We start from the raw sequence: 12978 nt of genomic DNA on the forward strand, positions 1-12978 counted from the left end.
ACGCTCAATTGTATAAGCCAACCGAAAGAAATGAGAGACTAAAAGTTTGAAAACAGAAGGGGGCGATTTTGTGTAGAAGTGTGATGTCGCTAAGAAAGATGTTTACATTTCATTAACACAGGTTATTTTAATGTTCGTTAACACAGGTACTTTTAATGTTTTATACCACAGGTACATTTAAATCTTATTAACACAGGTACATTTAATTCTTATTAACACAGGTCGTACAGAGAGCTTAAAATGCAGTTTACAAGAATTGTTCAAAGTGTTCACCGTTAACGTTTATGCAAACTTGGGCACGTCTTGTAAAGGATTCTCGAACACGGTAAAAGATGTCAGGCGTGTTTTGTATACTCTCACATCTGTCAATTACGCGTTGTCTCAGGTCTTGGACATCACGGACTTCGGTGCGGTTGTAAGCCCCACAAAACTGGTAGGCTTACCTAGAGTGAATACACGTACTTTTATAATCAAAAAATATTATTGACTCACCCAGCCATCTCTCAAAAATATTACAAAGTAAAAACTTTAAAGTAAATAAACAAAAAGGTGCTCGGGTCTTCCTCCTTCGTCGCTGGAGCCAAAAGATATCTCTCGTCCCCTCGGTCCCTCCTTCTATAGACACAGGGTCTCGAGTCGGGTCTAAGGGTTCCTACCTCCTTTGACTTTTGGTCAAGGGGTTAAGTCTCTGTCGGGATTCCGACGAGGACAGTTGCGCGGTGCAATAGGACTTTCTTAGACCCCCTGATAGTTTTACAAGCGTGTGCTCGTTCCATCGATACCCCAAACGCGCCAAATGTAACGCTATGGGGCACGGTGGCCTACCAGGGGTAACGGTTTTCTGCCCTTGCGAAATGGCCGTTACAACTACGCCACCCAAAAATTACTTATTGGGCAGGGCTGCGTTCCTCTAATGCCGGGAAGAAAAGGTCATCATCCTCTTCCCTGCTGCTGAAACAGTCAAGCGCGCCCGAGAATTCGGACGAGCTCGACGGAACCGATGACGTTTCCGACCACCTGGGAACCGCGGCTGCGGCCCCCTCATTCCCCCACTCACCCCGATGAAATCATCAGGGTTGAGTGTCCTTCCCCTAAATATATTTGGGGTGGGACCCTCAACACGGCTGGCCATTTGGCCAGCCGGCCACCGCCCTTCACTAAAATAGATCTGGGCCGCATGGCACCAAGTAGCGACACTTCGCTTACATGGCTGTTGGGGCCCCTTGGCTGGCTTCTTATGGGCAACGGGGTTTGTGCCAACCCTCACCGCCGCGCTCTGCGCTGATGCGCCTGGTGTGCGCCTTTGCTGCTGTTGTTGGTGCTGCTGCTGCAGCCGTTGCTGTGGCGCACCGCCACGCCGGGACCTGCTCCTAGCCCCGTCCTTGCCGCAATTGCATGTGCATTTACAACTATTTAAACTGCGCGTATGCGCCAAATAAAATAGTCATCGAATATTTATAGGGGTTCCTATAAAATCTCGGAAATCGAAAATCAAAAGAGTGTTCCCCCACCCAAAAACTTTACAAAGGGTTTCCTCTGTTAGAACGTGAATTGTAAGAATGCCTAGGGGGGGGCTCTTTTCGCTCTCTCTCCGCTCTCTCTCCGCTCTCTCCTATTACGTCTACGCCGAACTTTACTGATAGCATTGTCAGGCGAGTTTTCACCGGCGACTTTGCTATCCAGCGGAGAGTCTCGCGTCCAGTGTGGAGTGTACGCTTTCAAGTTAGAAACGTGCGAGACACCTGCGAATTTTCGCGAGGTTTCCTCCTCCAACCTGTACGTCAACGGGGTTGTTCTTTCCTGCACTACGAATGGGCCCTCGTACTTTTTCGCGAGCGAAGCCGTGAAACCACGACTCGCATCGGAAAGTGGGTGCGTACGGCGCAAAACAAGGTCGCCGCGTCGAAAATACTCGTGTCTCCGACGCTTGTCGTAGTGCAGTTTCTGCTTCAGCTTCGAGTCCTGCAGGTTATGCCTTGCATGATCGATAACATCATGAAGTCTAACCTTCAGTCTCTCAGCATATAGATCTGGGTTTCGGTTCTGGTAAATATTTACCGGTTCCAATTCCCAATCTAACGGAGCGCAGAGCTCCCTACCGAAGTTCATCGCCGCGGGCGTGAATCCAGTCGAGCTGTTTTCAGCTGACCTTAAGGCGAAACCCAACTCAGGAATACGAGCATCCCAATCCCTATGTTTCTCAATATAAGAAATAATCATAGGCTTGATATTCCTATTCATGCGCTCAGTAATGTTTGCCTGAGCATGATACGGAGATGTATTTTTCGGGCGTATACCCAATCTTTTACATGTTTCCTTGAATTTCGGACTTGAAAACACAGAAGCATTATCAGTAATCAGTTCCTTTGGGAATCCAAATCGACAGAAAACTTCAAATAACTTCTCCCATATTTTCTCTGTAGTCATTTTTCGTAAGGGGTAGGTTTCTACCCACTTAGTGAAATGGTCTACGATGACGAGCAGGTATTGATTACCCTTGGAGCTGCGGGTATAGGGACCCATGAGATCACAGGTCACAAATTCCCACGGCCTTTCGCTACGAACGCTTGATAGCAACAAATTGAAAGCAATCCGGGCTTTAATTGTGCAGATGGCTTCGATTTTTGACACATCTCACAACCCCGAACATACTTCAAAACGTCGCGCTTCATACCCGACCACGTGACTCGGGATTGTAAACTTTTATACGTTTTACAAACACCCAGGTGGCCGGCAAGGGGCTCGTCGTGAAAATATTTGATTACCTCTAGTCTTAAGCTTCGAGGTATTACCACCTTCCATGCTTTCTCTAGGGCATCCTCATCCTCCTCGTCCCATGGTGCGAAGTATCTTAATAGAAGACCGTCTTGATCCATTACATTCTGATCCAATACTGCCCCGGCCTTTATTGCCGTTTCCGGGTTTACAGAGCTTCTAACCCGCTCTACCTCCTCGATTAAACGAGATAACTCTAGATCAGTAGCTTGGGATTATATTATGGCCTCTCTATTAAAAGGTAAACCCAACTTGGGTGTGTTACCCCCCACTACTTCATTTTCAACCAATGTGACGGCTTCTTCGTCGGCCAAATCGGTTTCGATTGGAGCCCGACTTAGAGCATCGGCTACCAAATTTAATTTACCAGGGCGGTATCGCACCTCGTAATTAAATGGTTGGAGGCATAGAGACCAGCGGGCTAATCTTCCAACTGGCTCTTTCATATTTTAAAGCCATTGAAGGGCCTGATGGTCGGTTTCGATTATCACATCACTTCAACATACATTTTAAATTTCTTGAGAGCGAATACTACTGCAAGACATTCTAACTCTGTAGTGGAATAACTACGCCCTGCTGGAGTCGGCCCACGACTTATAAACCAGATAGGCATTAATCCTCTATCTGTCTCTTGTGCCAATACCGCGCCCAAGCCGTGGCTACTAGCATCGGTTTGAATAAGAAATTTCTTATTCAAATCCGGGAGAGCTAATTCCGAGGTACTCTTTACCTTTTCCACTAACTCCCTCATAGCGTTGGTATGGGTTTCCTCCCAACGCCACGTGGAATCCTTCTTAAATAGGTTATACAAAGGACGAGCTATTCCCGCAAAGTTCGGTATAAACTGGCGGTAATAACCAATCATGCCAAGAAATCTTTGTAATGATTTCACGTCTCGAGGGATGGGGAATTCCTCAATCGCTCGAAACTTATCCGGGTTTGGCATACAGCGCCCTGGACCGAGAAGATTAACGGTATTTGTGCAAAGTTGCACCTTGCTCGGATTAATAGTTAATCCGGCATCTTTAAGGCGGCCTAGAATTTCTCGAATGTGAATCAAATGATCCTCAAACGTCTCGGAATATATGGTGATATCATCATAAAAACCGAGAGCAAAATTCCATTTACAGGGTCCTAACACACGGTTAAACTAATCGCATGAAAGTTGCCGGTGCGTTTTTAAGTCCAAAGGGCATCTTTACGAATTCGTATAGTCCCCTATGGCACACGAAAGCTGTCTTTTGTATATCGCTATCTTTCATCCTCACTTGGAGGAACCCCTTTGTGAGATCTATTGTCGTGAAATACCGCGCCTTCCCTAAGTATGCTAAAATATCAGGTATCGAAGGCATTGGATACCTATCGGCGGTAGTCACGTCATTTAACCTCCGCACATCTACACAAAGCCGTTTGATTTCACCCGGCTTTGGGTTAGCTTTTTCAACAAGTACAATTGGGGACGCCCAGGGACTATTGGATGGTCGTATAACTCCCAATTCCAACAACTCATCAAAAGCCCTGTCGATCTCCTCCCTCTTCTGGTTGCTAACCGGACGGGGATGACACGCTATAGGCCTAACGTCGCCCGTCTCTATAGAGTGCTCAATTAGCGAGGTTTCGCTAGGTTTCTTTGTGAATATACTTTGGAATTCCGAAAGCATATCCACCAACCTAGCTCTTTCATCTTTGCTACAGGTCGATTTCGACGCCAAAGCTTTTAACACATTTAAGGGGTCTTTTTCACTTTTGACGATTTCGCCAAAGCAATTAGACGCCCCTTTTTCCATTTCTTCGGTATCGAACGGGATGACTTTTTGAGTGAAGGGGCCGATTGACCACCCACCTTCACTTAACCTAATGTCTATCCCCGTTCCTCGAAGAAAATCTCTCCCAAAAATAACTGAGGGTGTAAGACCTCGCACAATGAGAAAGCGCAGCCTTCTTTTCCCTCCGGGCCAATATACCTGGAGAAGGATATCTCCGGCTACGCGGCATGTGCCGCGACCGAATCTAACCATTGTCCTATTAGCTTTTATCGCCATTCCTCGTTCTTCAAACATGGGTATGAATTCATCGCCCAACAAAGAAACCGACGATCCGCTATCTAACAAGCCAAGGAACGATTGCCCCATAGCTTGAAATCTCAACAATGGGGGAGTTTTCCCGCCAAAATCGGAACAGCGATTAACCGATGGCGCGAAAATTCGAGTTTTCGGATTTCCGATTATCTTCGTTGCCTCGTTTGCCCATTTCCCGGATTAGTACAATCCCTTTTGCAATGGCCGGGTTGGTTGCACTTGTAACAGCGCCCAATACCCCGATTACCTCTCCTTTGGACTGGATTTCCGCCATTGGATTGTGCATTAAAAGTTGCACCAGAATTATTACCTGAGCGAGTATTTACTCCGCTCATCACTTGTCTCTGTACTCTAAAATAAGAGTACGGATCCAAGGCTGCCAATCCTACTCCCACCTGGTTTCCCGCAAATGCATTTGCAACCGCAGAAACAGATATAGTGACGGCTTTACTAACCGATTGATGCGATTGCTCAATCGTAGAATTTGCCCCATATGCCAAACCAGGTTCCAAGGATTCCGCCATTGACGGTGGGGGTCTGTACAATACCTCGGCTAGGAGATCAGGGGCCGTATTCTGCAGAAAAGGTATGCTCCTCCCCCAGATTTAAGCTCGCGGATTGGTCGGTCAGGATCGAACTTAGGGCTGTTGGTTGGATATCATGCTGATGACGCCATTTTGACCTAAGGCTGTTGATTGGATGTTCGTATGGGCAGGGCCTGAACATTCTGGCTCAGTTCAGTTCTTTACGTAATCGTAACTATATTTCGGTGCAAAGCCAGTTAACACAACTTGAAAGTGCATTTAACTCTTAAAGGTCAGTGCAAGAGACCTTTGACCTTACTGTTCGGTGTATCGTGCCATCTAGCGCCTAAATCGTTAAACAGACTTAACTAATTCACAAACTTTCATTTCTTTCAACTCTACTGCACGTGTAACGTACAGCCGAACTGCGAAGAAAAGGTAATGTAATAATGATGATTTTACGATAATATTTAAAATGTGACTTTAATTTTCAACAACCATTTGTTTTAATCGTTTTGTCTTCCCTTGTCATGTTTGCATTTACGTTTAATGAGTAATTTGTAAAATACAAAAATAAATGAAATTGTGAAATAGAAAAATAAATGTGACTGTTCATTTATCAACGTTTATACATTTTACTCCAATTTGGCAGATACATTTTGATAAATTCTAGTTTTGCTAACATTCGTTTCTAATTAGTAAGCCATATAGCTTAAGAAATGGCACCAAAACTTAGGAAGGGGACTTATTCTGATGATGAAATGGAATGTCTTGTCTCCCAACTTGAGGCAGTGCCCTCCCTGCTGAATAATCAGTACGGGAAATCTCAGGAGGAGAGGCGAAAAATGTGGCAAACGATTGCTGATCGTTTGAACCACATCAGTGGGCAAGAGCGCACTGGTGAGGAAGTTAGAAAGAAGTGGGCGGCTCTAAAGAGTGCACTTAAAAATAAAGTGGCTACAAGAGCCATGGAAACAAAGAAGACTGGTGGAGGAATTAATTGTGCTAGCGAACTGACACCGATTGAGTCTCGTTTAGCCGCATTGATTCCAAGGGCCTCCATTTTTGGGATAGCCGGAGGGTACGAACTTTCCAATGTGCCCTTTAGTGCATCTCTTCCAGGACCTTCATCAGCGCCACAATTTCCTGAAACGTAAGTGACTTTCTGTAATCCAACAATATATGGTAAGGATAGTAAACACATTGCGCCGGTCCATATTTGGTACAAGTGTACATTAAGATACTTCTTGAACTTGATAAGGTTGGAAATGATCGTGAGTTAAAATGGTTTCACTAACCCATAAATGAGATCATTTACATTTCGAAAAACCTCTTTCAGAATTGTCCACATCCTATTGTTATTGTTTGTACAAACAGTCCCATCCAATGACAGGTGTCACCTAACTTGTTATGTACGTATTTTTATCTCTGTTTAACAAACTATTCCAATTAATTTCCCTATTTCAAGAGCATCATAAGTAATGAGTGTGAAGTGGTCTTTTCCGCGGTTATTCGTACAATTTCCCTATTAGATATTGTTGTTAATGGTACCTATTGCGTAATTGTATCTATTTGTAAATCAAGGCCCTAAAGTGTAATGCTTGCGACATAAGTATTTCAAGCCCGACATTCCGGTGCATTTTACCTAAATGACTAGAGCCTAAACTGCAAGAATTGCTCTGTCCATGAACATTGGCTTCACAATATTAGTGTACTCCTTCTTGGCAGTAATAGCTATTGCATCTTTAAAGTTAAGTGTCCGCTCTAAAAGATGGATTTACATCAAAATTCGGCCTGAAATCATATAATTTGTTTTATCTGTTTACTACAAGGCCAACTGGCTCTCAGACGTAAAACCAAGCACCTTGAGGAATTATGCAATGTTGTTTGTGACCTAATCCTTCTTCGGAGGGTTCCAGGACATTTGTAGAATGTTACTTGTTGGTCTAGTAACTACTAACAGAGTTATTTTTACATTTACAGCGAAACGTCTTGCGGCTCTTCCTCAGAACCTGTACCTTGCGAAGTCGTGTAAGTAACCTACACATACTGTAGCAAATGGCCCCGTTGTGAAATACTTACCTTACCTACATTCACTGATAGTTTCATAAACAATCCTGAAAATGCCAATATTTGTGACTTCGTCTCCCATTGTAATACACTTTACTAGTAGTTTCTTGTCATATAAACATAATAGTCATATGCTTTCAAAGATTTCCCAGTAGAAATGCAACTCTGCGACCGGGTAGTTTACCTGTACTTGCCAAATGTCCAGTTGAATGCAACATGTTGCTTATTTTCAATTGACGCTTTACGAACATTAAGGCCATAGGCTTCGTGTGGATATCCCTTCATAGGCAAAAGCTTTGATCCTTATTATACAATTTCAATACAACATTATCAACTAGACACATTAAAACCGGTTTTAAGTAATCTCAAAAGGTCTAAATGTAACATTGTTATGGCAATTGTTGAGATAATTCATGACCAAATGACATTTTTGTTTCGAACAATGTATTAGACATTTCAAAAAGGCTCAAACCAGCTACTTATTGTATAGTGTTTGTATATACAAATTCTTTCCTACATGTCCTATAACACGTTTCAATATTTGGCTGCCATTTGGCTCCCTCTCATGTTTCAATTACCACGTCAATGTTTAACTCCTACACATATTACGTTACTAACACGATTCAATACATAAAAATATGACCAAGTTCTTTGTTTTTCCGTTAAATAGTCGCCACGACGTCTTGGATGTCAGTTGCGCCGAGGGATTTGGAAGCGTGAATGATTCCAGTATGTCTGAAAGCTTTCCGTCTATATTAATATCATGGAAATTTGTTTCAAGAGACGAAAGAAATACTGATTTTCAGGATCTAAAATCTCGAGATTTCAGATGCTGAAAATCAGTATTTCTTCGTCCCTTGTCAGCACGCACAAAAGCTACGTCACATAGAGACCTAGGTATGTGCGTGGTGACAACCTAAGCTGGAACAGAGTATGTACGGATTAAGCTGCTGTTTAGCGTGAAAACAAATTTCCTCTCGCTCATTCTTCTTGCGAATTTAATTTCTTTTAACAAGCGCTCAAATTAATATTGTTATTACCTTTCAAGATCAATCCGACTCTCTTTCGCAAGATGTGTCAACCTTTTTAACCAGCTTTGGTAAGATGACATATTACACAGATGGTGAATAATATTAATTAATTCCTTATTATCCAAGATCCCGAGGCAAGTTGCTCAACAACTGTTAGCGCAACCACCAGTGATGGCCAACCGCCACTGTCTGATACCAATTGTAAGTCGTATACTATACAATACGGATGTCTATCAGTGTTCTATGAATTGGGTAATTTACTCCCGTGGCTAGGCGTTTATCATAACGTTACCTGTTAATAGTTATTTCCTCATATGTTTGGTACCGTCTGCTGTGGTATCGAACATAATCCTCGACACAGTTATTTGACCTTGTTTTGTTCTTAAAAATTGAACCTCACAAGATGACATTAACTTTTGTCGCAACATTCGTTGTAATCTTGCGAGAATTTACTTGTAAAAGACATTGCTCTGCAAATGAAATTGTTTCATTAACACAACAGCGGATAAATGACGTACATCGTACACTTACAGTGTGTTCGTCCGCTGCTTAGTATTTGGTATCATAACTGAACACAGTTTTTTTACAGCTGAATTGCCTAACAGGAACAGTCGGAAGAGACCTTTAACCTTCAAAGAAGAGCTTCTTATATCTGCCAATGAAGCTAATGCGCGTGACGAGCACCTTCACTCCGTAATGGGAGTTCTGGCAGAAAATGAACGGGTGAGGTTGGAACAAGAAGGGGCCAGGCTGGAATACAAGAAACTTAAGATGGAAAGAAAAGCCGAAAGTGAGAAGCAGAAAAATGAAACAGAAAGGGTGAAGGCTGAGGCAGCTAAAATTCAAGCCGAGGCTGCTAAGCTTCAGGCTGAGGCTGCAATGGTCCAGGCTGAGGCTGCAATGGTCCAGGCTGAAGCATTGAAAACCTTAGTTGCACGCATGTTTCCGTGAAGTCCTCTTTTTGTTTTGTTCTTTTTTTTATTTATTTATTGCATGCAAAACTTGATATGCAAATTGTTTTCTATAATTTATTTCGCGCTTAATTTAAGACGCACCTTTTTCTATTTTGTTTCTTATTTTCATTGTACCTTTAAATTGCACATTTTCATTGTATATTTTCATTACTGTATTGCTTATTTTCATTACTGTATTGCTTATTTTCATTGTATATTTTCATTACTGTATTTCTTATTTTCATTGTATATTTTCATTACTGTATTGCTTATTTTCATAACTGTATTGCTTAATTTCATGTATATTTATTTTGTATTATTTATTTCGCGCTTAATTTGGCATGCGCTTTTCTCAATCATCATTTGTTTCATTTCATTTATTATTTATAACACGCAAAATTTGGCGTGCGCTTTTATCTTAATTTAAAGTTTTACATGCTTAGTCTGGCATGCGCTTTTATTGTAATTTAATTTAATGTAATGTTTTCTGGCATGCGCTGTTATTGAAATTTAATTTAATTTAATGTTTTACATGCTTAGTCTGGCATGCGCTTTTATTGTAATTTAATTTAATTTAATGTTTTAAATGCTTAGTCTGGCATGCGCTTTTATTGTAATTTCATTTAAGTTAATGTTTACATGCGCTTTTATTGTAATTTCATTTAAGTTAATGTTTACATGCGCTTTTATTGTAATTTCATTGTAACGGCGAGAACAGAAAAATACCTCGTTAAAAGACAGATGCACGGCGTCTTAAATAGTCCAAGCTAACGCTACCCAGATTGATAACATTTTAACGCCTTACTCCCAAATAATCTTTGGTATTGTGAATAGTTTTATCTAAAAAATATTTTAGACACCCTACTCAGTCTTTATAGTAGTTCTCGAATTTAGGTTCGTGGTAAATCGCTCCTTTAGGCGGAAGGATCGGATGGATCCGAAGGAGCCACGTTACTGAACTATTTCCCTCCGCGTTAGGGGAATGTCTTTCCTAGGAGCTTAGAGAATATCGTGTAGCTCCCACAGGCGCATGTTACGTACTTTATGTTTAAAGCCTAATCGGCTACTGGTAATATAAAAATGGCTACGCGAATTCAGTATTAAGTTGGTTAGTCTGCAACGAATACGCCATTAAGCTTGAAGAAAGCAAGTTTATGTTTCAAAATCATATTAATAGAACAAAGCCAGCTGAAAATCTCTAAAATAGCATTTGTGCAGCACCTTTAGTGCTTTTATCCAGAAACCTACAATTAATTTTATGTGTCCCCAAGGCAGGTCGAACTATCAAACACTAAACAACATATTAAACAAGGCATCGGCGGGGCGGTATAAGCTATTTGAAATACGTCACAGGCACCACGTGATGCCATGATACAGAGACTTCCCAGCGTCTCACTCGTTTCTATTTGCCTTCGATATAATGTTACCTCTAGTTCCGGTTGAATGCCGTTCCTAAAATAAATGTAGGGAATTGTATCTTTTCTCTCGGCAAGATCTTCTACACTGTCGATCGTCTCCCGTTTGGAAACGAGTAACTCTCCTTTTAGATTTCCTGAGTATGATTTCGTCAAGACGCTAGATGCGAGGAACCATCCGCCTAAAGCGAGCCGTGTACTAACACGTCTTGATGTCAAGCCTTCACCTATTTGAGAATTTATCAGTAAAGGTTTAAGTACATGTATTTCTCTTAGCGAACTATGAAAAAAAAAAAGCTTCTCATGGTTTTTTCGCGCACGATCCCTTGGAAGCTCTGAAGTATAAGAAGGGGGAAGAGATGTCCCATACTAAATAGGCCCACATGGGTACTAAAATATAATGACTTGCATATGTTACGTATTTCCTTTGTTTCATTTCTAATGCGTTATAAATCACCATTTTGAAGAAAATCAGAGATGAGGAACCATAGCCTCTCGAATAGATTTGCACAAGTGCTTCTGTGAATTCGTCCAAATGTGTCACTTTTCCAACCGATGAAGAGAACGAGGGATAGAACTAACAAAAACGCTATGAATATGGCCCAAACATCATTTTCAAATCCTGCCAGAGATAGTTGTTCAGTCGAGTGAGATCTCGAACGAGAATCCACGATTGCCAAGATTATCCGGGTGTCCGCTTGAATCGGTGGAGATATGGTTATAAAATCATCTCTTCCTATCCGTTTTCGATGCTAAAACAATTTCTACATTAGGAACGTATTTATTTATACCATGCAAAAAACATCTCCGCTTAGAAAGTTGAAACCTTTTCTCAAAGATGCTTAAGGCCCAATCTGTACACGCGTTTTCGGATAAATGGTGGAAACTTCCTGTCTTTATGACATTTTAGTTACCATTTGCCGTCAGTTTTTAAAAAAGCTCGATAACTAATGAAATTTTTCCGACAGACTGAAGGGCAACGTCGGATGCCTTTATTACTAGTTAAAATTATTTTTCATTTTCTGCATTTTATAGTATTCCAATATTAAACTTAAAAAGTTATTAAGCCAACTATCACCCCCACAAGTCTTTGTGGGCAAAAAAAAAACCACCACTTTAATATCGTAATTACATGGTTTTTCAAGATTAGCACTAGCAAAATGAGACAAGAGAATCATCTCGATTTAGAAGAATACTTTAAGCATGCAATTTAAATATAATGTTATTGCGTATAGTTCTGTCTTCTGTCTTTACTGGTAATAAAATAACCTGAACAGTGCCAGAACTTACCCCCAAAATAATGCCAGCGGCGCACAAGCTAATTTCCTCCTTAAAATGAGCGTTCGGTTTCAAAACATTCAATAATTGTAATACTTTTTCAAGACCAACATGTTCGACTCTATAACTAAAAGGCGTATTAAAAATTTCACTTGTACTACTCGTCATCAAGCCTATCTTACGCCACGTTTTTTAGGTTAAGTATTACGAACTGGAGCAACCAATAAATATCTCACACTCGAAAACGAATATTTCCCGCTCAAAAATTCATCCAAATGATTTTTCCCGAGATTCTTCTCCTAAAAATATTAACATTGCAATTTTACGCGTTAATTTACTTTAAATTTTTTGTATTTAAAAACTCACAAATCCCAGGCTAAACTTGAAGATAAAATTGTTAGTCGAATTTAACATATTGAACTGAAACTAGTAGCTTTTAACGTCGAGAACATCTCGTAGTGAAATGTATCATTCGATGAGCTGTATTTTTTTCCGTGCCTAAGTTTCTGTGTTTGGCGAAACAAGAATATATTGAGTTCCAATGTAATGATCCATGATATCAAGATAAACTCTGCATGGGAGGAGTTCAAATAATTAACCTGGAAACTCCTAATGATATGAAAGAGGAAACTCTCGAGTTACGGTGCTCAAACATGAAACCCATTACAACTCCGAATCAGCTATATACAATATTATCTTGGATCTTAGGGGCTGCTCACTTCTATGTTTAACAAATCTGGTACAGTCTCTATATTCTTAACAGAATGCTTTAATTTTGATAATATCGCAATTAAATATTTTCATTAAATATACAACATTTAGGAATATCATATCGATGACGAGCAACAACTTCG

The 12978-nt window shown here is 40.9% G+C and overlaps 1 protein-coding gene and 1 long non-coding RNA gene across 4 annotated transcripts in view; both read right to left on the minus strand.

The window, feature by feature from the left end:
- Window positions 1-12978, minus strand: part of LOC149663569 (uncharacterized) — a 588523-nt gene that overhangs the window by 379672 nt on the left and 195873 nt on the right. The window lies entirely within an intron of this gene.
- LOC149663576 (uncharacterized) lies at window positions 5995-7090 on the minus strand. 3 transcript variants are annotated; one of them, XM_089842110.1, is made up of 3 exons: window positions 7023-7090; window positions 6676-6777; window positions 5995-6523 (listed from the first exon to the last, which is right to left on the minus strand). In XM_089842110.1, the coding sequence occupies exons 2-3, from the start codon at window positions 6689-6691 to the stop codon at window positions 6204-6206; spliced, it is 336 nt and encodes a 111-aa protein (XP_089698236.1). In that variant the 5' UTR covers window positions 6692-6777; window positions 7023-7090; the 3' UTR covers window positions 5995-6203. The 3 variants fall into 3 exon arrangements, with proteins under 3 accessions (XP_089698236.1, XP_089698234.1, XP_089698235.1); XM_089842108.1 differs by having other exon boundaries at window positions 5995-6777; XM_089842109.1 differs by having other exon boundaries at window positions 6676-7078.

The sequence above is a fragment of the Phalangium opilio genome, unplaced genomic scaffold, assembly GCF_054372755.1.
Source record: "Phalangium opilio isolate 3A_F unplaced genomic scaffold, DU_Popi_V2 ptg000061l_1, whole genome shotgun sequence".
NCBI lineage: Eukaryota > Metazoa > Arthropoda > Arachnida > Opiliones > Phalangiidae > Phalangium > Phalangium opilio.